The 23,671-nt window shown below is 41.9% G+C and overlaps 2 protein-coding genes across 4 annotated transcripts; one reads left to right on the top strand and one right to left on the bottom strand.

The window, feature by feature from the left end:
• Positions 1-429: 429 nt before the first annotated feature.
• On the top strand, positions 430-12,605 carry LOC143459135 (FRAS1-related extracellular matrix protein 1-like). Of its 2 annotated transcripts, none has more exons than XM_076956124.1 (44): positions 430-676; positions 766-885; positions 957-1,049; positions 1,231-1,391; positions 1,507-1,647; positions 1,822-1,933; positions 2,007-2,171; positions 2,401-2,520; positions 2,732-2,869; positions 2,945-3,117; positions 3,182-3,275; positions 3,333-3,503; positions 3,610-3,779; positions 4,020-4,226; positions 4,378-4,549; positions 4,807-5,018; positions 5,107-5,243; positions 5,313-5,464; positions 5,538-5,661; positions 5,726-5,917; positions 6,062-6,279; positions 6,489-6,623; positions 6,683-6,771; positions 7,103-7,277; positions 7,384-7,467; positions 7,616-7,721; positions 7,833-7,951; positions 8,453-8,587; positions 8,698-8,862; positions 8,959-9,205; positions 9,306-9,512; positions 9,584-9,691; positions 9,802-9,935; positions 10,041-10,195; positions 10,256-10,458; positions 10,553-10,726; positions 10,796-10,909; positions 10,976-11,067; positions 11,144-11,237; positions 11,332-11,426; positions 11,529-11,618; positions 11,725-11,933; positions 12,015-12,172; positions 12,242-12,605. In XM_076956124.1, exons 1-44 carry the CDS (start codon positions 461-463, stop codon positions 12,436-12,438), a joined length of 6,573 nt encoding a protein of 2,190 aa, XP_076812239.1. In that variant the 5' UTR covers positions 430-460; the 3' UTR covers positions 12,439-12,605. The 2 variants fall into 2 exon arrangements, with proteins under 2 accessions (XP_076812239.1, XP_076812238.1); XM_076956123.1 differs by having other exon boundaries at positions 11,722-11,933.
• On the bottom strand, positions 12,604-23,407 carry LOC143459136 (uncharacterized). 2 transcript variants are annotated; one of them, XM_076956126.1, is made up of 28 exons: positions 23,152-23,407; positions 22,231-22,871; positions 21,991-22,141; positions 21,736-21,883; positions 21,522-21,619; positions 21,153-21,422; positions 20,463-20,617; positions 20,248-20,362; positions 20,040-20,165; positions 19,828-19,971; positions 19,606-19,704; positions 19,383-19,540; positions 18,714-18,825; positions 18,476-18,615; positions 18,047-18,291; positions 17,784-17,939; positions 15,974-16,144; positions 15,649-15,776; positions 15,441-15,558; positions 15,295-15,382; positions 14,887-14,999; positions 14,635-14,809; positions 13,543-14,545; positions 13,344-13,460; positions 13,222-13,282; positions 13,098-13,158; positions 12,942-13,038; positions 12,604-12,880 (listed from the first exon to the last, which is right to left on the bottom strand). In XM_076956126.1, exons 1-28 carry the CDS (start codon positions 23,306-23,308, stop codon positions 12,729-12,731), a joined length of 5,199 nt encoding a protein of 1,732 aa, XP_076812241.1. In that variant the 5' UTR covers positions 23,309-23,407; the 3' UTR covers positions 12,604-12,728. The 2 variants fall into 2 exon arrangements, with proteins under 2 accessions (XP_076812241.1, XP_076812242.1); XM_076956127.1 differs by having other exon boundaries at positions 20,463-20,614.
• Positions 23,408-23,671: the final 264 nt, after the last annotated feature.

Raw genomic sequence — 23,671 nt, 5'->3', positions numbered from 1 at the left:
AGAGACGATTAAACGAGTTGTTCGCAGTGAATGGCAGATTTAAGCAGCACAGTCACGCTGAATATCTTTGGCTTCATTGTAGTGTCCGCGCAGGTTTCAGTCATTTATTTCGAGTGAAGGAAACCTCATTCGCTTCGAATTCCCTCAAGCAGTCGCCTGTGTGCGAGGTTTATAGTGACGTCACAATTCTGTATGCAATCATAAGCGCCGTTTGCTTGGTGCTGTGAAGAAATCTGTTCGCTCACTTAAACATCACAAAGGCACCGATTCAGACCCGAAGCGAGAAGCGCGATTCGTAAAAATTGGTCCGGTCGCGGTAGAATTAGAACTTTATGACCTTTGATTGGACAAGACGCGTTCATTTTAGCGATCTATTCTCGACCTACAGACCTGAACATTTATGACGTCACAATTATCTTTGTTAGCAGTTAAATAAAACCGTCGTCATAGGAGGAGTAGAATGCGTGGTTTTTTCTTCCTGATCGCGACGATTTTGGTGGAGGGGGGGAGTCCTCAGGTGGTGAAGAGGAACAGAGGACTGGAAGTCGCCAATGGCCGGATGGAGTACCTCGACGATGACGTTCTACAATTCAACTTCGATCCGCAACAAATATGCAAAGTTGAAGTTGTCCAGAACGAACCAATGTATCAACGTGTCGGCGTCATAATACCTGAGGTTGTTTGTGATGTCATAATAACTTTTGAAAATTGTTTGTTTACAAACGTCGAGTGATATTTATAAAGCTGGTCATGAATCTCCATCAGGTATTTGACTGCAGCTACCCCCACAAGTCTGTCAGGTACGAGCACAACGGATCGCCCTTTCTTAGGTCAGACGAGGTCAAGTTGAGAGCTTATATACTGGACGCCAACCAAACCATAGAGGTGCCGCTGCATGGTTTGCAGTGAATGGTTTTATGACAAGCACCTGCATGTTAAGATCTTTGTTTCTGCAGGAAAGCTTCGTCGTTGAAATTAGCATCGTCGATTCAAGATGCGACATTATTCAAATAAATGGAGTCATGTTGACGGTGCCGACTACCAGCAAGGTAGTTACCAGCTGTGGTTAGAATTATTGGTTTATGAAGTGTCGCATAAAACTCATTGAGTCTTGGACTAAATGTTGCTTACAACAACCTTACATTGTTTAAGTTATAGAAACCATTTTGATGAAATAAACCATTCGGTAACCAGAGACACCAGATATAACCATCCCTCACTTTGTTGAAGATGTCGAACCCGGTAACTCGTGACGTCATGCAGTTTGATTACGACAGAGACTTTGACACTTTGTGCGAAGTGATGGTTGAGAGAAAAGACTTCTTCCATTTCCCTGCCCATGGTCAGCTGGTCGCACCAAGCAACCAGACTTCACCAAGACCAATGAGCAGGTTGGTTTTTTCAAACAATCTCTAGTGGGGAAATTGGTTGATCTGGCGATGATGAAACCAGGAAAATTGGATGGATGATATTTTTGTTCCTGAGGATAATTCTTTTTCGTGACAGAGATGCAGAATACGCTCCTCTTGCGTTTGACTCTCCTCGCCTCTGTGATGAGTTCCTCCTGATGGGAGTCAGGTACGAGCATCTCTCCCCTCCTACTCCGGATGTTGATTACATCCCTATCCACGTGGTTGTCAAGGACAGGTAGACTTTAATGAACTTTAAGATCGATAAAAAAAAATAACTTTTAAAAACAAAGTTTCCGATTATTTCGTTGCGATCCTGTTGGTATAAATGCTTAAGCCATGGACACATTATAAAAAAGAACTGTCGATGAGAGCCGCCATTACTTACCGCGCTTGAAATATTTGAATTTAGACGCTCCATGAGAATCTTGCAGCAGGAGAGACACTGGCTCCCTGTGACCATCACGGATGCGTTTCCAAACCAACCTCCGAAAGCCAGCTTCTCAAACATGTATATCCTAGAGGCAAGTTCTTTCACTTCAGACTCGTTAACTCAACAATAAGTAAAACATCACCAAGACAGTTCACGATCCACAGGTGGACCAGTTTGTCGTCACCAATCTTCTTCCAATGACGGTCGCAGCCGTTGACGGGGAAACCCCCAACGAGAGACTGGTGTTCAACATCACAAAGGCACCGGAACAGGGATTTATGACGCACTTGAGTGATGAAAGCCAACCAATCACCTCTTTCCGACAGCAGGTGAGTTTTTAGCGAAAGTTTTAAAGATGTTACGTGATATGACACAATATGGTCATATGACTTTACTTGATGAGATACAATATTATGCATGATATTTCACAGGATGATAATATATTGCAAGATGTTTTTACCGTATGATCATAAGATTCATGACATTATACAATATGATGATGTGATGCATGATATGCTACAATATGATCATGACAATTGTGTAATTGTGACATAACAGGATCTTCAAGATCTCCAGATTGCTTACAATCCTCCCAACCGAAGCTTCTCTGAGCGTCAGACATTTGAAGTGGAATTTGTCGTCTACGATGAGTATTTCAGTGAAAGCCGACCTATGAAAGTAACCCGCTCATAAACAGGAATAATCAGTGAAAAACAGAATGTTTAAAATTTAAGATCTTGTTTAAAGCTTAATATTTTTAGCAGACTTGTGATAAGAAATGGAATTGTTTGCGATTATTTTAAAGCAAAAATACTGGAGCCAGGGTAGATTCAAAGACCTTAACATTTTGCTCCTGATTTAATTATTTCAATTTCTTCAAATACTTCAGTGTTTGTTGTCTGTGCGGGTGTCCTATACGAATGCGCCTCACGTGTCCTGGAATAAAGGTCTCATCATGCTGGAAGGTCAATCGAGGACAATCGACCATAATTGTCTCCAAGTGGTTGATAACGATGACATTAACCAGGTACAATGTGGGATTAATGCTGGTTATGACGCAAAAAACACCCTGTTCAAAGTATCATGAGATATCTATGGCCAGGTTCGCTTCATCCTGGCCGGGGGGATGCAGCGGGGGAGACTTTACGTCAACAGCAGACCCGGGTTCACGTTCCGCTGGAACGACATAGAAAATGGCCTCGTCTCTTATCACCATGACGACACAGACACGAGGAAAGATTTTGTCGTCTTCAGGATCACCGATGGCCTGCACAGGTGACAATGCAAGTCCTTATGACGTCATCTTTCCATTATGACGTTATAATACTTTTTACGACAGCACCCGTTTCAAGCTTCCGATAAGGATCCTTCCAAAAGACGACGCTCCTCCATTCCTCATCAACAACATCGTCTTCGAGGTCCAGGAAGGGCAGGTGAGAGATCCAGGATGAAAAGATGCGAGAATTCAAATTTATCAACATCTTCCGTAGACCATCATGATCCACCGCTTCATGCTGGAAGCGTCTGATGCGGATTCGAGCGCAGACTTCATCCAGTTCAACATCACAACTCCTCCGAGAGCAGGAGAGGTGCAGAAGAAGAGGAAGTGGGAGAGGGCCGGATGGTCGGTGGGGAATTTCCAGCAATCCGATCTCTACCAGGTGAGAGCATTAAATATATTGAAGACTCCTCAACCCGGAGAAAAGTTTCCAAAGAGATGTCATATTTAAGTGAAAACTATCAACCACAGATATGCATTGCACTTAGGGCTTAATATACTACAAGCATCTTGGTAGTGAAGAGTTTGAAGACTCTTTCGAGTTCCAAATGATAGACAGCAGTCGACCGACTCCCAATATTTCACCGACGCAACGAGTGTCCATAAAAATCACACCAGTCAACGACCAACCGCCGCAGCCATCGGATGGGAACTCCCTGTGAGTGAACTAGTTGATCCTTTTTATTTGATGTTAATGCCGCTGCAAAGATAAATTGGTTTTACGAACCAACCCATTATGGCTTCTTGCTGATAATATAAGTGAAGAATCACCGACCATCGCTCAAAGATGCTAACAATGCCATTGTTATGTAATAATAGTAAAACTTGCATCAAAGATCGAAGAGTTGGGTATATTTGGGCGCAAATTACAAACTTTCTGACGTAATAATCTTCGCAGGTCGCTGATTGTAAATGAGACTGACGTCATCCACATCAACAGCAAGGAGCTACATTATGTCGACGTAGAAGACGACCATTCTGATGTCACATACACAGTAACGACGCCGACGTATAGAGTAGACGGGACAGATAGAGACGCGGGACGTCTCATTTTCACGGACGACCTCGTCATGCTCATGAAGGACCCGTCCGTGCCCGTCCTCAGGTCAACTATGACATAATAATTGCCTTTATTTGAATCAATTGTCCTTAATGAATCAATTAATGATTTGATATAAAGTTAACGATAAATCGAGCAAAGTTCAACTTAGATTAATTGGTTATCTCACACCAAGCGCGCCACCTTTCGCACACAGAACGTTCACTCAAAGCGCCGTTAATCACCGCAAGGTGGCGTACATGCCCCCGATAGCGGACGTCGGCTTGCATCCGGTTGACGTCCAGTTCGTCTTCTCGGTGAGTGATGATGGAGGAAAAGCGCTGGATGGGAAGAAGTTTGTGATAACAATCCTCCCCGTTGATAACTTGGTGAGTCTCGTCCACTTTCGACTCGGCGCGATAGAACTCTGCTGTGGTTTCGATTATTTCAAGGAGGGTTCAATCGAATAAAGGTCGACGTTGAGCTCCGTCCGATAGCGGAGCAATGTAATGACAAATTAGTTGGTTTATAACTTCATAAGCTTGCCACGTGCTCCTTTTCCGTAATCATCCTTTCTTGCTCACAAGACGATGAAGAGCGCTTCTTATAAGTCGAACAACATTTTTAATCGATGCAACATTGGTAGGCTCCCAACATCAAAGTTACAGAGCTCTGCTTGAACGAGGGCGGAAGTGAGATCATCGCTGCTGATGTCATACAGCTCCGGGATGACGACACAACTCTGGAAGATTTAAAACTCATCTTGACTATACCACCACAAGCCGGAGCTGTCATGCGGGACAACTCGCCGTTACAAGTCGGAGATATCTTCACGATGCGGGACGTGGAGCTATTCAGGTCGGTGCCCGAACAAAGTTTGCCGGTTGACCAATGGCCACGTTAGCGCTAGGAGCAGCACAAAGTTCAACGGGAATCTCATGTTCAGGATAAGTTACGCGCATGACGGCTCGGAGCAGCATCAGGATGAGATTGAGATCACTGTCACCGATGGCAACCAAAACCACTCCGCAATTTTACCGATTAAAATGGAAGCGATTGATGACGAACAACCGACCATAACAAGTAATTCCCATCGACATCACATTGTTTTACCACAAGAGAGAGTGAGTGATAACATAAACGATATCTCAGGTGGGAATGGCAGCTTGGTGGTGGAGGAGGGAGGCGCTGCTGCGTTAACTTCTGCATTCCTCGCCGCCACTGACGTAGATACCGATGACGAGTCACTTATCTTTGAAGTCCTGACGCCGCCTCAGCTCGGGGACATAACAATTAACGGAGAGGTGAGCTCCGTTTTCATACAATCCGTTATTTATATGTTCCCAAACTATCTTGATATTATGATTTTCCGCTCAGCCAGCCATCACATTTAAGCAAAGTGACATCACAAACGGGCGCGTTTATTACACGCACAACGGGGGAGAAGTGGGAAAGTCCCCGATACAAGACATAGCAACCGTGATGGTTTCGGATAGAAGAGGTAAGATTGGGTTGGACATTTCCTCAATAAACCAGACCACAATAAACATCTTATACGCATTAAGGTGTGGCGTTGGACATCGACGGGGTTACACTGAGAACAAAGGATCTACGTTTCACCATCAAGCCCACCAACACTAGACCGCCAAGGGTAGCGCTGGGCCGGCGAGTGTTTCTGTGCGACGAAGGCGGAGTGCAGCCAATCACAAGTCATTACATCATGGCAGACGATGTCGACACGCCGAGTGCTAACTTAAGTAAGTTGTACGAATGACGTCATTGCTTTCTATCGTTCAAATTTATGGCTGCAAAGTTATATTAAAGTCCAGTTCAGTCAACATCAATTAATTTTAAAAAATCACCGGTATGTCAATCATAAAAGTGATATTAAACCATTCAAGCTTACCTGGTCACCTCCCCGCCAACGTTCGGGTACCTGGAGGACATGACTCCGAGACCCGGGTACGAGAAGACAATCGGGAAGATGACAACCTCCTTCTCGCACGAGCAGTTGATGTCCGGGTTCATCCGCTACAAGCAGTCGGAGCACGAAGGAATCGAACCCACCTCGGATCAGTTCTCGGTCGCGGTCACGGACGGACAACATCGATCTGCCGAGGTGAGAGGCAATTACAGTCGAACTCAGACATCAACCATCGTCATTGATGCTCCGGGATTTCGCGTCGATTCAACCCAGAACGACCCAACATTTGTGGGTTGAATCGTGCTCGGGTAGAGCTGAAAACCAGGCATTGTTTTGCTTTGATAAATGAGAACATAAAGTAACTGGATGGTAGAGTTATGAGTTTATGCTGTTGTTGGTGACAGGTTCCGTTCCTGATCTCGATAACTCCGCAGAACGATGAGGAACCGATCATCTCGGTGGAGAATGTGACTTGTGAGGAGGGACACATGAGGACGCTCCAGCTATCCATCGAAGATCTCGATCAACCTGAAGATGAGGTAAGTCATGTTGATTCCGGATGCGAGGATCAGCTCTTCCTCATCACTTTCCTGCTCAGGTCATGATAAGAGTGAGCCAGGAGCCACATCACGGGATGGTGATGGATGAAATGGAGATGCTGACAAGACTCCGCAGGGATGCAAACCGGTGAGCGCAAATCTAACTCTTTCCGTGTCTCAAATGACGAATGACGTAGTTACTTGTCTAGGGCACGAGAATACGCGTTTATGTCAGCAACAAAACAAAATCATCACCAGAATAAGTTTAAACTGGCCTGAATAATTCCATTAAAGCAACAAGTTCTGGCAACTTCCCATAATTAAGTAAACAGGGTCTTGGCCTTTTCCAATATTTTAAGTTTTATTCTGGAATTAATCTTAATCCTTTGACAAAAGTGACACCGGTTTCAACTAACCACCACCTGCTGGACACAGCAAAGCATAATATTTGTCAAACATACATCGCTTTGCATGCGCAGGCAGTTTCCAGGCAGGCACCCGATGCACGGCATGGAAGCCATGGAGGAGTTCTCACTCTACCAGCTGCATAACAACATGGTGTTGCCGGCGTACATGCACGATGGAAGCGAGCACCACAGAGACTGGTTCGAACTGAAGATTACAGATGGAAGACACACAAGGAGACAACCGATGGTGAGAGAATAACTCTGGGCCAGTTGCGGCATTTCTTGCATCTGAGATAAATAAAAGGTTCTGGGTAAATAAAAACTTTATCGAATTTTAACCGATGATATTGCAGGTGGTTGACGTCATTCCCATGAACGATGAGAGGCCAATCATCGCCCGGAACAGAGGAATAACTCTGGAGCTTGGAGGAACTCGGGTAAAATTTACTGCAACTACAGAACATGTCGACTTAAATTAGTGACAAATAGATGAATATGAGTAGAAGTATTCAGAGTGTAAGAAAGTGAAAGTAAATTTTCAGAAGATGAAGGCAAACTACAATAACTGTCTTGGCTTCCTCGCAGGTGATTAGTGGAGTTGCTCTTCAGACAAGTGATGACGACACAACTAGTTCAGAGCTTGTGTACGAGTTGTATTCAGTTCCACGCCGGGGCTATCTTCAACTTAAAAGTAAATAGAATCAATCTTATAAAAACCTGTTCATGTCATACCATGGAGCTAATATGGGAAGATAGGAGGTTGTGGTTGAACGTCTTTGCAAGTGTCTTTATCTTTATTCAGCTGACGACAACGTGACTTCCTGGATCAACCTGGATTACGGCGACACCTTCACTGAATACGACGTCGAGATGAACAGGCTGAGGTACAAGCATGCGAGTGTGCTGGGCTCCAAGGGACAGGTGGGAGCTAAATGGAAGCATCGATGCTTGATGCTGAGTATGTAGGCACATGCGACAATCTCTATCCTTGGACTGAGTCATTATCCCCTTGCCCGACGATTTCGCGCCGAGTCCCGGATATCGTGCTTTTGTAAAAGTTCCGATTCTCACATTTTGTTTGCAAGATATGGTCTAAAATAACTGAAATCACCTAATTCAAGGGCTTTTTTAGTTTTTGACAATTGGATATAGAGTATAGTACTATATAGTAAAGGTCATAACGGCAGAGGGGTCAAGGGTCGGCCAACTAAATTATTTAGGATCAATTAATAGACAGAGACATTTCGCCTAAACGGCATCATCAATATCTATGAGAAATATAGAAATAAAGTGTTTTATATCGCGTTGCCGGAGTTTAACGACAACGCATCATCACAAAATGACGATGCAGGTTTCTCAAAGCTCCAAAGAAACGAAATTTCTTAACGATCACGTGCAATCACCGAGCGTTGTCAATTTCAGGACTCGTTCAGGTTTTCGGTGACGGACGGCGAGTTTACAACCACGCGACAGAACTTCGTCATCACAATCGAACACACCAAGAAAAGCGCGATCCACGTCATCACCCATCCCCTGCGTGTCAACGAAGGACAACAAGTACGTTTTGTATGACATCATCAACTGATGTGGGTATTTCCCAATTTAAACCATTTGTCGAAAGTATCAATGAAGAAATATTTTAAATGCAGTTATTTGATGTTTTTTAGGTTTTTGTAACAACTGACGTCATTGTCGCCCGCGACGATTCGCACCGACCGCAAGAGATCACTTATGACCTCATAAGGCCACCGACACAAGGTCATCTAGAATACGTCACTTTTCCAAATGTTCCAATCGAAATGTTCACGCAGCTGGACTTACTGGCAAGACATGTGAGCTCGTCCTGCTTTACACAACGTCACAATGATGAAATAATGAGCAAACAATGAGCCTCAATCATGCATGAAACTTTTCCTTTGTCATCCCAGGTCGTGTACAACCACACGAGCAAGCTCGATATTCCTTTCGATACTTTCCGGGTGTTGGCCAGCAACGGGCTGAAGGAGCGGGAAGCGGATGTCAACGTCCTCGTCACTGCTGTGGACGCTGAACTCCCAACACTCTTCATGGACTCTCTGGATGCGGGCAGTGGTCGTCAACTGATGCTCTACAGCGGATCCTCTGTTGCCATTAGCAACATGATCATTAACATCGAGGACCCGGATTCAGCAAAAGGTGGATTTCTATTGGTTAAACCTGTGGCGAGTTTAGCACGAGACAGTGTGGCGAGCGCCAATGAGCGGTGAGTCTTCTTAAAACTTCTATCTCGGCACAGGCAGCTTAAAGCTGGTGTTGACCGAACTGCCTCAGCACGGAAGCTTATCAGTGGGAGGAATTAAAGTGAACGAGAGAAACAGATTTGTGACGCAACAAGATTTAGAAGGCGGAGACTTCACTTATCAGCATAGCGGTGATGGGTCTCGGATCGACAGGTTCATGTTCACGGTCACAGACGGCGTCCACACCGGGTTCATGTATCTGGGTGGGTGGAGCCGCATGAATGAAATCGCGACATCTTGCGGGGACTTAATTCTGATGAAATCTTAACTTCAGGGAGAAGGTGCGAAGAACCGGTGACGTTTTATTTGAAAATCGAATCCATCGATGAAGATCCTCCAACGCTGGCGATCAACAGAGAACCGACATCAATTGACGCATCAGGTAAAAATTTCACCGATATTTCCGGTCTACTTCGACCCACTGGAACTAAACGAGATTTTAGAAAATCATAAAACTCCCGGAACAAATTCATGCGACGTAATTTTCCCCAGGACGCGGCCGTGCCCCCTTCTACAAGATCCACCTCGACTCGAACGCGTTAAGAGCTGAAGATGCCGGAACAACCGACCCCAGTGAGATTGCATTCACCGTCACACAACCGCCCTCGTATGGAGTTATCAAGCGCGTAAGATCAAAGCTGAATGCGCGAACGAGCCATGAATTACATTGCATGGGGCTGACAGTTGTATGGTGGTGAGTGCATTGAGCAAAACACTGAATGAACCTGCAGGTTGGCGGCGATGAACTCGATGCGCTTCACTTCACACAAGACGACCTCAACCATCGCGCCGTCATCTACGTCATCTCAAGCAAGCTTGACGTGACAAACGACAGCTTCACTTTTGACGTAGAAGATTCGTGGGGAAATACCTTAACAGACAACAAGTATGACATCACAAAGCAGCGATTTTGTTGGTAGATATCCACGTCACAATGTTATTTCAGATTCACCATGTCCTGGTCCCGCATAGAAATGACGCAAGCAAGGCTCAAGGTCTGTGAAAATATCGGCTCCCTGTCCATCAGCATTCGTCGCTATGGCAACCTTATGACGTCTTCATTTTCCGGAATTAAGATAAAATCTGCTTCAGCAAAGTCCAGGCTTGATTTCGAGTCGAACTCGGCAAGTCAGATACAGTTCGACCCAGGTAGCGACAGAAAGTCTAACAGTGGTGTCGAGATTTCGACTGAAAAGTTGATAACTTGCATTAGTTGGAGATGAAGTAGTTGATGTTTGCGCAGATGTAAGCCACCGTGAGTGGGAGGTCTCCATCGTCAATGACGATCTGGAGGAGAGGAAGGAAAGATTTCTCATAAAACTCCACACACCGGTGAACTGCGTGTTGACTCCACGAAAAACTTCGACGTCAGTCGTGATCCTCGATCGATCTCGTCTCACTTGCTCGCCACAGGGAGGTAAATTTTCAAACAAGGCATCTTCGTAATTAACCGGAAACAGATGAATTATCATAAAACTATGTCCAGGTGGTCGTGGAACTAACAAAAGAAGAAAGAAAACAAACAAATTATCTGGGAAGGAAAATTCAAAGCAACTCCAACTGTCACGTGACGACTCGTCGTTGGTTCCGGGAAGTGCAGGTAACTATGGTAACGATATCAACACGCAACAAACAAGTCAACCGTGCTAAAGGTCATAAATTTCAGCCCCAAGGAAGGTGAGATACGGCAAGCTTGGACATGGAGCGACTATCCCACCTTCAACTTACTTCAGAAATCGAACGACGAGGATTTGGACGGTGAGTGACGTCATACGAGTGGTCTTGAAATCAATGAACATCTCAAATAACAATCGTCGTCATAATTTTAACTCAGTATCACGGGATTCTCCCAGCGACAGTGGACGAAGCAGATGAACGCTCGCTAGGTGTCCCGCTTGTAGGTAGATTTACAACTTCGTTGCAGAAAGGTTTGAATTCTCCGTCAACTTCATTGTCTAATATGGAAACAATTTTAAATATTTTTTCACGCGAACAGCTTTGTGAGACAACTTTACTCCATAGATTTGCCAAGACAGCCAACAGGAAGAGGGCGCTCTCCACCCCAAGAAGTCCAAGACGACCCAACTGTCGCTCTTAGGCAACCTGGAGAACCGCTGGTGCCACAGACATCTTATATGATTGTTTTCGCATGTCACTGATGCATGAACGAGGTTTGCTACAACTTCAATCTCGGTTCAACAAGCTACTTTATTTTTTAGTATCAGGGAAATTTAAAAGTTGAGAACTCTGATGCATTGGCTCGAGTCGTCATCCACGGAAGAAACGACGAAATCACATCACGTGAACAGGTTAGTGCCCAGCTACGTAGGACAGTGGCACTGGTTCGACACAACACGCGCTTTCCATCTTCGCTATGAACGCTTTAATCATCGAAGTTTATTAAAATTCCAGCAGCATGAGGGGACGGAAATCAACAAACCTTGCATCCTGACCACTAGAGGTCGCCTTTTCTACGATCCAGTAGCAAAGATTCTCTACCATTGTGACGGTGCAAAATGGGTGCCATGGAAACGGACCTCTCTCAAAAGTGGAAAACAGAAACTCTTGACTCAAAATTCCGAAGAAAAATTCTGTGAAGACGGGTGGAAAGATTTTGAAAATCGGTAAAATACTAACGCAGTCAACTTGTTATGATCTTAATCGATAATAAACCATTGAAATTTAAAACTTAGTTCTTCCAACAGATGTTTCCTTTTTCTCTCGTCTGGTCGATCTGAAATAAGTTGGAACGCCGCACAACGGATCTGCCGCGAAGAACATTCAGCCCACTTGGTGTCAGTGCAAAACAGGAAGCAGCTCAACTGGTTGTGGAAGTTGGCGGGAAAATCGCAGTTTTGGATCGGTGAGATTTCTTCCCACGCCCGGTCTAAGTCTTCCTCGCACGAGACAAAAACCAGATGCTCTCTTGCAGGTTTGAACAGGAAGCTGAACCCCACTGTGTGGGAGTGGGTGGGAGGGGATGAAGCGATCTTCACAAACTGGAAGCGGAATTATCCGACCAGCGAAGGTGGAGATTGCGTCGTCGTCGCTTCAAAGAAGAGATGGATGAACATTCCATGCGCGATGACGAGCACCGAGTCGAGATTCATTTGTGCGAGGGATCCATGAACAATCATCATCACATCTTACACGGCTGTGCCCCGTGCGTGCTTTTCAGTGATTTTATGATTTTTTCTTTACAGCAGTAACTTCTTTGTCTCATTCTTTAATGAGTTAATACTCAAGTCTATAAAACAACTGCCGCTGTTTGTAAAATAAATAAATACGAAGCCGTGCTTTGTAGAAAAAATATTGTAATCTTCCAACTACCTGAAAACAACTGCCAAAAACAAAACACATAGACATCTTAAAAGAATAAAATCTGACTAAAACAAAAAACTCTTTAACTTTGAACAAGATCAATAAAAAGTTAGTCGGGTCTGTCCGCTCGTATTGCCGGGAACCTTCTCATACGTCAGCAACTTGCGTTTGGCGTGCGGGGTCATCACCGCCGCCTTACCCCGTGCGGGGGTTTTCAGGGGTTGGGATATCCTTTTAACTTGGCCACAACCTGCAAGAGGAACATGTTACAAGGAAATCCAGACAATGATAACCGGAAAGTTAAACCTAACCGTTCCACTGGCGTCGTTGCCGAAACGCTTGAGCGATCCCGATATTCACTGAACCACTCGCCCCTTCTGCACTCGTCTCATCCAGTCTACACCCACCCTGCGTGATAAACTGCATGAGATCACTCGACGAAAACAACAACCACAATCTTCACCTACCATGTCCCATGCACCAGGGTGAATGGATGCAGTGGTTCTCTGGTGTTCAGCGCTGGTGTATCTGTAACGTAACAGTTGATATGAAGGTGCTGGTTCGATAACTTCATAACCAGAAATAACTCACAGATGCACGCTTCTCTGCCCAGAGCTTGATGGAACATTTGCATGAAGAGCTCGACGTGATACTGGAGAGAAATGAACAACGCGTCAATAGTAAATGATAACGCATTCACATGTTCCACATACTTGCGGGGTTCCACGGGGGGTGAGTTGGTGGCGCACATCTTGACGGGTTTCGCTTCACAAATTCCTTAAGTTTGTCCCTGGCAGTCTCCATTAATTCCAACACTCCGTTGTCTCCTTCTGTTGCATAACAATTAGATTATTGAACCATATTGTCATTTCACAATAACGACAATGTCATATGAAGGCAACTTGGACCTACCTTGCATGATGTTTCCTTCTAAAGCATCGGTGCGAAGTATCTCACCCATGTTTGCATTTCTCATCAGCCCGGGACGTGCTTTGGTGGGGTACAAGCCGGTGGTTCGGTGCGTATGGAAGTCATCGAACTGGAAGGAATGTTTCTCTGTGGTGCTACCGCTGGATGGCAGCAGACTAAAATCCTCGTCAGAAGTTTGGCGTAAACCTACATGATTGGTCATATCGTGATTCAAATTTGAGCGAACAAGTGCGGTCGGATCTTTCACTTCAACGCTTTGCTTCGATTTATTTTTAAAATCTGAAGATAGATGCCCAGCAGCTCGTGGGAACGGGGTCTTATATTGTTCAGGGGTAGATAAGGAAGCGGCATGAGAAGCAAACATGGCGTTGGTTGGGTGCTTTGTGACGTGGGGCACTTGACGGGAAGCTCTGTTCAACTTTGTCACGTCACAATGCCAAGTTGGGTCTGCTGTAGGGAAACCCCCATTCACATTGGGGACGGAGGAGAATATGTGCTTAGTGGGATCTTTTGCTGGGTTAAGATCTATTAAGGGTTCCCTTCTCCTTTGTTGCGAAGTGGACTGTTGAAAGGGAACTCCCCTACTGTGATCCGATGAAGAAGTCAGCTCGAGTGTGGTAGGTTGCTTGGATGAGTTGCTGGGTGCCATATCAAACTTTGCTCTCTTGGGGAAGTTCTCAACTTGATCGTCGACCTTTTGCAACTTCTTCCGGAGATATCCTCTCGCCTGATGAGGGAATTCCCCTCTCTCGTTACCAACACGATGGTTGAATTGCCAAGGATTGAACTGGGCTTGGACACCGGTGGCTTGTCTGTGTCCACTTGCACCGGCTGCATTCACTGGTCTGCTCACTGGCCTTCCTTCTCCCTCCGTGCTAGTCCTCGCCGATGTTGGTCGGCTGCTCACACCAGAGGTACCTGGATGCATGGAAACAGCTGCTTGCATCTTCACTTCATGCTTGTCCTGCACGTAGGTGAGCATTTCCTGCATGTATGGGCTGAGAGTTTTAGTCTTGATTAATCCACAACTGTGACTAATCACAGAACCAATGCAAGCAATAGAAGATAAAAAACCTTCAGAACATTTTCTGGAACTCCTGGTAATTTCAGCGTCAATTGCTCTAAAGTTGACAAACAAATTTGCTCCGGCGTACACTTGGACAATATGAACTGTGCACTCAGCGAGTTCATGGAAGGTATATGAAGTAGAAGCTGCTCATTAGGAGACATTTGTGCGTTCAGCCATGACCTATTGTGATTTCATCAGAGCAGCAATTAAAACACAGCTCGTGACTTAAAAGCAAGAATTTCCTAAACAATCTAGACCTGTCAATAAAGTTTTTCTTATCTTCAATGTCTCCATTCTTGAAAGCTTCATCTAGAATGGAAGCGATTGTATTTGACAAGCTCTCTGTGCTAGAGCAAGCTGACACCTTAACCTGCAACAATATCAATGACTATGACTCGTAATAAGGTCGAGACACTGTCTCATTATGGAGGCTATGACTCGCATTCAGCTCTATAGTTGACAACAAAGTTTGTCGGAGCAGCCGTTATAACGAATGATGAAAGTTGTTAGTGGCAACATCACTCGAATGAACATATTATTTAGATTTTGTCTGACAAGTTTGAATATCTGGCATTTGCTGCCTGCCTGGCTGAATACTGGATTGTAGAAATTATGATCGTACATAGATAATTAGATATCTTAACCCAACTACTCGCACTACTCACTTGAAAATATTTGTTCGATGACTCAAAGTCGCGCACCGAAGCTTGAACCTTGGCCAGAACCACGGCAGCAGAACCACATCCAGACAATCTATAAATGAGAACACACAATGAGGAATTGATGCGCATCGATCAATCCGACAACTTACACAATCCCCGGGCTGACATCTTCACTCTCTGACGTCACAATGACATGGCAAGTGGAGAATTTTCTTCTGATTGTTGTCAACCTCCCGAGGATTGACTTCACTCTCTCATCTCCGCTCTCTGCAGAGAAAGATGCAGATGTAAGCCCCGCTACATAGACATCAAGTAGAACGCTACAAGTAGAATGAAAAGTCAATCTGCCACAGGGACCTTTCTTGAGGTTATTTGACACATTTGCGAGTAAGATGCAGGTTGTTGGGTCGATGATGATGTCTGGATGTTGCTCTGCTGCATCGGGGAGGAAGTTGTAATCTCGCTCCATTATAACTATGTCGTGTCTGATATGGAAGACAAGCATCACTTAATGTGTGCATGTTTGATGTATACAGACCACTTAGTAAGTGTGAGGTGTACATTGTCACAACACCACATTCATTGTTAAGTCACATATTGTCAGTTAAGCCAATGACAGACTGATACAGACGAAAGAGGACTCAGAAGCATATACCATTGTTACACAACAAGCAACAGACACCTGGTCTCGAGCAGATGAAGCAGGTTTCCGAGTCCGGCCACCATTGACGAGCCAACCAGGATGCATGGTTGCTTCTCTGGGCTTGGTATGGACCATTTTGTACCAGCACATGGTTGAGATGGTGCGCTTGTCAATGACATGCTTTCATCAAGATGGTTCACCAGATTCGGGCTGTTGTTGAAATGCATTGAAGGCGTCAGAAAATGGGAATTAAACCACAAGCAAACCAGGCACGGGGTGTCGATGTGTTATATATTATGCTATGTTATATGCTATATTATATGCTATGTTATATGCTATGTTATATGCTATGTTATATGCTATGTTATATGCTATGTTATATGCTATATTATATGCTATATTATATGCTATGTTATATGCTATATTATATGCTATGTTATATGCTATGTTATATGCTATATTATATGCTATGTTATATGCTATGTTATATGCTATATTATATGCTATGTTATATGCTATGTTATATGCTATATTATATGCTATGTTATATGCTATGTTATATGCTATATTATATGCTATATTATATGCTATATTATATGCTATATTATATGCTATGTTATATGCTATGTTATATGCTATATTATATGCTATGTTATATGCTATGTTATATGCTATATTATATGCTATGTTATATGCTATATTATATGCTATATTATATGCTATGTTATATGCTATGTTATATGCTATATTATATGCTATGTTATATGCTATGTTATATGCTATATTATATGTTATGTTATATGCTATATTATATGCTATGTTATATGCTATGTTATATGCTATATTATATGCTATGTTATATGCTATGTTATATGCTATATTATATGCTATATTATATGCTATATTATATGCTATATTATATGCTATGTTATATGCTATGTTATATGCTATGTTATATGCTATGTTATATGCTATATTATATGCTATGTTATATGCTATGTTATATGCTATGTTATATGCTATGTTATATGCTATGTTATTTGCTATATTATATGCTATGTTATATGTTATGTTATATGCTATGTTATATGCTATGTTATATGCTATGTTATATGCTATGTTATATGCTATGTTATATGCTATGTTATATGCTATATTATATGTTATGTTATATGCTATATTATATGCTATGTTATATGCTATGTTATATGCTATATTATATGCTATGTTATATGTTATGTTATATGCTATGTTATATGCTATGTTATATGCTATGTTATATGCTATATTATATGCTATATTATATGCTATGTTATATGCTATATTATATGCTATGTTATATGCTATGTTATATGCTATATTATATGCTATGTTATATGTTATGTTATATGCTATATTATATGCTATGTTATATGCTATGTTATATGCAGGGTTGCCATACCGTCCTTATTTCTAAGATTTGTCCTTATTTTAAAGGTCCGTGTCTTAGAAAATATGTTTATCCTTTTTTCTAAGAAATGTCCTTATTTTCACTTTCGTCCTTATTTTTAGGGCGAAGGTGGGCACTTTTGTCCTTATTTTGGGCATTTTGTCACCTTTACGATACCATTTTGTACCAAAGAGATACCAAAATTATGAACATGCAGATAGTGTCTTGTTTTTTTTTTTTTTTTTTTTTTAGGAACATTGGTTGCTTTCTCCTGTTGTACACTGTTTAAGGTGGTATTCGTCTTTCATTTTCTAGTCGTCCTTATTTTTGAGTTGAGACTGATGGCAACCCTGGTTATATGCTATGTTATATGCTATGTTATATGCTATGTTATATGCTATATAGCATACTTTTACTCACACGATGGAGTGAAATGAAATATGTGGTATGTCAAATTTATTTGCGATTTTTTCCCAAGCTGAGTCGGCATGGTATTCGTAATCGACAACAAGCGCAACAGCTTTCCAAGGAAACTCGTTGAACATGGTCTGTTCTGGTATGATGAGGACATTGTATCTGGTGGAAAGATCAAAGCTCGTTGCGTTTGTGTTCACAAATTTGTTTTGTATTTAAGTTATTTCAGCATCATACGCCTGAAGTAAAAACATGCTGCTGTGTGTCACCTCTCAAAAACTTTCAACACATCGTCCCTGTTGATGTCAACTTGGTCGGGACTGGCAGCAACAGCGTGCAACGTGTTGTCGCATTTGTTCAACTCTCGGCACAATTTGGAGAAGAGATAGCGACAACTCGTGCAGGAGATTACGAGAACCTTGATGTCCGACGCCACTTTCTTCCGAGATTCCTTCTCAAAGAAATTTAACAAAGTTTTCTTCACTTCAATGAGCTTCGGATGAATGGAGACCACCTTGCCAGTGGAAAATATAAACAATGTCAATAACGTTGCCTGTGATGATCATATCAGGAAAGAGCAGCGAGGTGAAAACAAACTTGCAAACTAAAACTGCATAAAAATATACTGCAAAGGCGTTTACGACACACACGGTAACTTTTTAAGAATGATTCGACCTTGATATTTCATTTCTAAGAACCTGCTGCTTTGCAGAGTCACACGTCATGGAACGAAGATTTTGCATCAAATTCCTGAAGAGATTTCTCTGGTCCGGCAGATCTACCAGTTCTTTGAAGCCACCATCTTGCTCAAGTTCTTGCACAGTTGTGTGAAGGAGAGCTTTATGATGTCACAAAGTCATTATGACATATGAACCAAGAAGTAAAACTTAAAGTGATGAACAGAAGGCAGCTTTAAGAATAATGAGGAAACCTCACCAAGAGCGGTTGTGTAGGAGACATGAACAATAAGATAGAGGATGGAGACGAGGATGTGGAGGAGCTTGGCATAGAGCGAGTTGCTCTTGTCCTTCTTGCCATCCGCTTGATCCTGGAATTGACATTTTGAATCAAGTCAAAGGTCTTCATAAAACTATGAAATTTTCAATTGAATGATAAAGATTTTAGTCAAAGCGTGCTTCAGTGCTGGGGTAAATATAACTTTGTATTTTCATGTCAATGATATTTTGAACAAAGTCCCAACATTGGCTTCGACACTGTACTTATGTCCAATGCATATGATGTCACAATTAGACATATTTTGTTTGATGAAGATATTGCAGCATTTGTAGTAAACTTTACACAACACCATAAAACAATGAACTGAAACTGAAAACTATATAAACCAGAACAATCTCACTACAAAGGAATTGAGAAAGCAAAATTTGAAATTTGTCAACACAATTTTGAATAATTTTTAGGTTTGGGCAACTTTTGGCAATAATGTTGAATAAGTTAGACAGACGGACAAAAATCTTTATTAGATTTCTTATTATGAAGCTTGGATTTTTTGGAACTAAGCCAGGAACTTCAGCAAACTATTCAACGATCGTCACAAGCTGCAATCCATAAAAAGTGGCTCCCTCAATCTAGTAGAAAGGTTCTCACCTGCAATAATTTGTCCTGTTGTTTCAATATAAAGCGGGATTCCTCTCGAGACATCATCAATAATCTCGTTGTATGTGATATGAGATTTCTATGGCAAAGTTTCTCAAGAAGTGGTCCGACCTCTCTCTCAATCATAAACATCATATTGACAGTGCGACCTGCGTCACTTGCAAGAATAAACATGGAAAACAAATGGAGCCACACGATGGTGGTATACACACACCTGTAAGACAGACGTCGTGTTTTCTTGAGAAGGATCTACCACAGGATGGCTCACCTCCATGTGTGTCAGGCATCCCACGTCTTTCAACTCTACTTTCATCTGAAAACAAAGTTTTTGTGAAATTGTATTTATCGGAGAGAGACCACAAAAGCTTAAATGGCAGTTTCAGAGCCAACTATTGAATCAAATTTTCAATACAATTAAACAAGACAATGCATTTACCAGTTTGCAAAGATTTCTTTTTACTCTCCGGCAAGAGAGTTGTTCTCTCAACATCTTTTTGCTGATTTTTGGCAAATCGGATTCTTTTTATTCCAAGGTTTTCACCGCGGCTATTAACAGCTGGGAGAGGGCCGGCAGATAAACCTGAGATATTTAAGAATAGTCGCCAGAGTTTGCTGACAATTTACGAAGGATGAGAAAGAAAATTCAACCTCTGTTGGTTTTCTTCCATGGAAGCACTTCAGTTTTAACTCCACGCAATCTCATGAAATCATCCAAGCGCTTAGTTATTGAGCGTGGATCTACATGTTCCGTCTTGACACTTAACTTGTTTTTTTCTGCATAAATATCATATTTAGAAAAGCAAGAAGTACACCCAGCAGCAAGATATCCCGCATAGCACACTGGCAGTGCAAAGACCTGCTTCGTTGAACTTGAGTGCAGGTTTCTGTCCACAAGCCTGGATCCTCTTCAAAAGATTCAATTTCTCATCACAAAGATTTTCATCTGTGATCGTGACAACGTCAGCAGATTCCTGCATTGAATGGAGATGTAACTTGGTAAGCCAGTGACATCATATAAACATAGTGACAGTGTCGTTAACATTTGAGATGGTGGAGGTTTGAAAACCTCACCTTAGATGTTTTGACGATGTTTCCTGATGAAGGCTTCAACATTGTCGTTGCCTGACAAGGTTTTTTATTTTCAGTCTCCAGGATCGAGCTGTGTCCCACGGTGGGCAGCTCATCTTCTCTGGCTGGCTTCTTATCAACCACTTTGCTTTCTTCTGCTGTGAAGTTGACGGAAAATAATGATTTATTTTCAGAGAAGCATTACTAGTACCACTAGCTGCCACATTAACTGATATTGCCAAAAATTTATAGCAAAATAATCATGAAAGGCTTGATACCATGTGTACACAAGCAAGTGTGTACGTTTAATTACTTACATACACATATATTCAAAGAACAGTAAGAAAAAATTTACTCATCAGCTAAACTACGACAATACCACTACACCGTCAGCCTCATGTGTTGAGTCTAAGTAATTGAATTCTAGAAAATTTTCGAGGGACCACAAACAAAAAGTCTTTATGTCATAAAGAATCAGCTCCGAATGAGTTTTGAAGCATCAATGTTAGTTTCAGGATGAGAAATTTTTTATTGATCAGGAAACTAAAGACTAAACTGTTTTTCCGTGTTTTTGTCCATTAAACAAAAAAAATACGCAAATAAAAAAAAAAAAAAAAAAAGGAAACTAAAGCATAGGGCCAAATGCTGCCACAAAATATTTATGGTTTCATTATTTACATTATGGCAGCGAACCTGAATCATTTAATGCCCTGATCAAGCAAAATTCCTCAGAACATTTCAATAATGTGACATCAAACAGCTGTGGCTCCAACGCTCTGCTAAAAGCTTCCTTTCCAAATTTTCTCCTCAATCTGTTCATGTCATCATTGGCGTGCATAACTGGATTCCAACATAAAGTGAAATCATTCAGATCATCGTCGCGCTTCAAGCTAAATATTTCTTGCAGAGATTTGTAATTCCATTCTGTTGGACTTTCAGCATTCTCCACTTCCACGCAAGGAACTTAATAACATAAAGGGTAAAGATAAAGAAAATGTGAACAAATATTTATCTGAGCAAACGAAAAGCTGCCAGTACCCATTCAATATAAGATTAACTGACCCTGAAAGAGAAGAGAAGATGTTGGCAGATGGTGGCACAAGTTGAGTTGTCTTTCAACGACGCTTAGTTGCTTTAAAACATTGAAATCTTCAACAACGCTAAACACATCAGTTAGTAGAAAGATCTTAATCACCAATGTGAGGCAAGTCTGTTCCACGAACTAACATATCCATATGTACAATATCCATATGTACAATACCCACGGAGCACGTACTGTTTCATGAAAGCCAAATCAGGGAAAGCATCATCCTCTTTGATGTGCAGAAGATTGCAAACTTCATCCAAACAAGGGGTCATAGTTGTGCAAGTTATGTCGAGAAAAAGTGGAATTTCCAACAAGCTTGCTTCGTCCTCATTACTCTCTGTGGTAGAAGGTGATTAAGTTCATAAACCACTCTGGTCAGGAATTTCTTCTTCGTTCGCGATATCTTAAAAAATATCAACCTAAGAAGGGGTAATCCTTACAGACCTGTGACACAGGGTTCAATTTCTTCATTTGTTAGAAGATTATCTTTCAAGTCGATATCTTCAATGTCTCCAGGAGTGCCAATTGATGACGGCATCTTTGCACATGACGCCAATTCACTGGCACAAACCATCATCACAGAACTTATGTCTTGCTGATAAGAAAAGTGCACAAACCTGTTATTGGTTACCGAGCATAACATGTATGATAATGCATTAATAACAATTGACCATGCTGGCTTACTTTATCCAGTGATAAATTATCATCCAGTGGTAAAACATTCAAATGATTAGTTTCATTTCTAAGATCGTTTGGAATCAAAATATCTTCATCTATCTCTTGTGATTTTATCATAAGAGGTGAAAACAACATCACATCACATGAAGCATCATGCAATCTTTCATGAGTCTCTTTCCTCGTTTCATAATGATGCTCAAATTTCACCAAATCACTAATGACATCATCAACTTCTTCTGTGGGGTCAGGCAGGTTCATAACATCTAACTTTGAGAGAAGAGAGTCCAGTGACAACAAGTTCTTTATGACATCATCATCCGTAGACAATGGTTCAAGCAACATCATTTCATGGGGAAAGTGTCGTATATCTTCGTCACCTGAGAAGTCATTGATGCGGGAGAAAACCTCATCAAGAGTTTGCTTTGATTTCAAAATGCTTATCATCCCGTTTTGGGGCTGGAATGATTCAGTATCCGAGGAAGGAACGGAGTCAGGGATAACTTCCTCAAATCCATCAGAACTGATGTGGAACTCGATTCCATCATAAACCAGGAAATTCCTCTCCAGGGAGCAGCTGCTCTTGCTCATTTCTCTTAATTCTTTCTTTGCTTCAGAAATCATCTCTTTGGAATCGATTGCTGGGAACCCTGTGAAGGATAAGAGCTTTGTTGCACTAATACTAAGGTTGTGCTGATGGTGACCCTTCTACCAAGCTTTAAACAATCCGCTGTTATACAATCAGTGCGCATTGAGAAGCTAATCATCAAATTAATCAATTATAATGTGATGAAAGTGATGAGCACGTCCTCCAATATGCTATACACCCAGAAATACTCACATATGCTCAAAATATCTGTTTATCATTGAAAGCAACATATAATTGTTATGTTAAGAAGTTGTATACACAGTGTTTTAACCAAAGCCAACCTTTCATCCATGGTTTTCTGTACAAGTTATCAGCAAGATTATTATTTTTATCCCCATCTAAGAAATGAGACGGGCTCGTGATCATCATTCGATTGATGTCTGCTTCCTTTTGGCAGACCACTTCGGAAAGATAATCCAAAGCCAAATATTGAGGCATTCTTGGTAGCTTCAGAAACCTTCTGTTGTTTGTTAACTAACAACCGATCTAGACTAGCTTTACTAGTACTTTTAAATAATAATGTACTATCTATGCACGTTTTCTACAAACCAATGAAAAATTTGAAAAATACATAACTGAAGTATTACAATGTTATGGAAAGAGACTATTTCACAGTATGCAGGTCACGCAGCCCATAGTTAAAGATAAAGGGGGTTAGAAAGTTTTATTGGAGTTAGATTTAAATTAGAAGGTAGATTTAGGATCAGGAAGGTAGATTTATAATGGCTATTGTACTATCTTATTGTTCAGGGAATTTCTCGCCCAAAACAAGCTAGAGCCTAACTTTCCAACCTGGCAGCA

Source organism: Clavelina lepadiformis, chromosome 5 (genome assembly GCF_947623445.1).
Source record: "Clavelina lepadiformis chromosome 5, kaClaLepa1.1, whole genome shotgun sequence".
Lineage (NCBI taxonomy): Eukaryota > Metazoa > Chordata > Ascidiacea > Aplousobranchia > Clavelinidae > Clavelina > Clavelina lepadiformis.
The sequence above is the reverse complement of the archived record's forward strand: the minus strand, read 5'-3'. Positions and strand labels throughout refer to the sequence as shown.

Bases quoted from the DNA above. Each gene is read 5' to 3' on its own strand.
- LOC143459136 (XM_076956126.1), bottom strand. From the start codon at position 23,308: ATGCCTCAATATTTGGCTTTGGATTATCTTTCCGAAGTGGTCTGCCAA. The intron at 20,166-20,247 runs GTCTTTGCACTG...ATATTTATGCAG, and splicing joins ACTCAAGTTCAACGAAGCAG to AAAAAAACAAGTTAAGTGTC. The intron at 13,461-13,542 runs GTAGGTCCAAGT...GTTATGCAACAG, and splicing joins AGAAGGAAACATCATGCAAG to AAGGAGACAACGGAGTGTTG.
- LOC143459135 (XM_076956123.1), top strand. From the start codon at position 461: ATGCGTGGTTTTTTCTTCCTGATCGCGACGATTTTGGTGGAGGGGGGG. The intron at 1,934-2,006 runs GCAAGTTCTTTC...CACGATCCACAG, and splicing joins CAAACATGTATATCCTAGAG to GTGGACCAGTTTGTCGTCAC. The intron at 5,019-5,106 runs GTCGGTGCCCGA...TCTCATGTTCAG, and splicing joins CGGGACGTGGAGCTATTCAG to GATAAGTTACGCGCATGACG.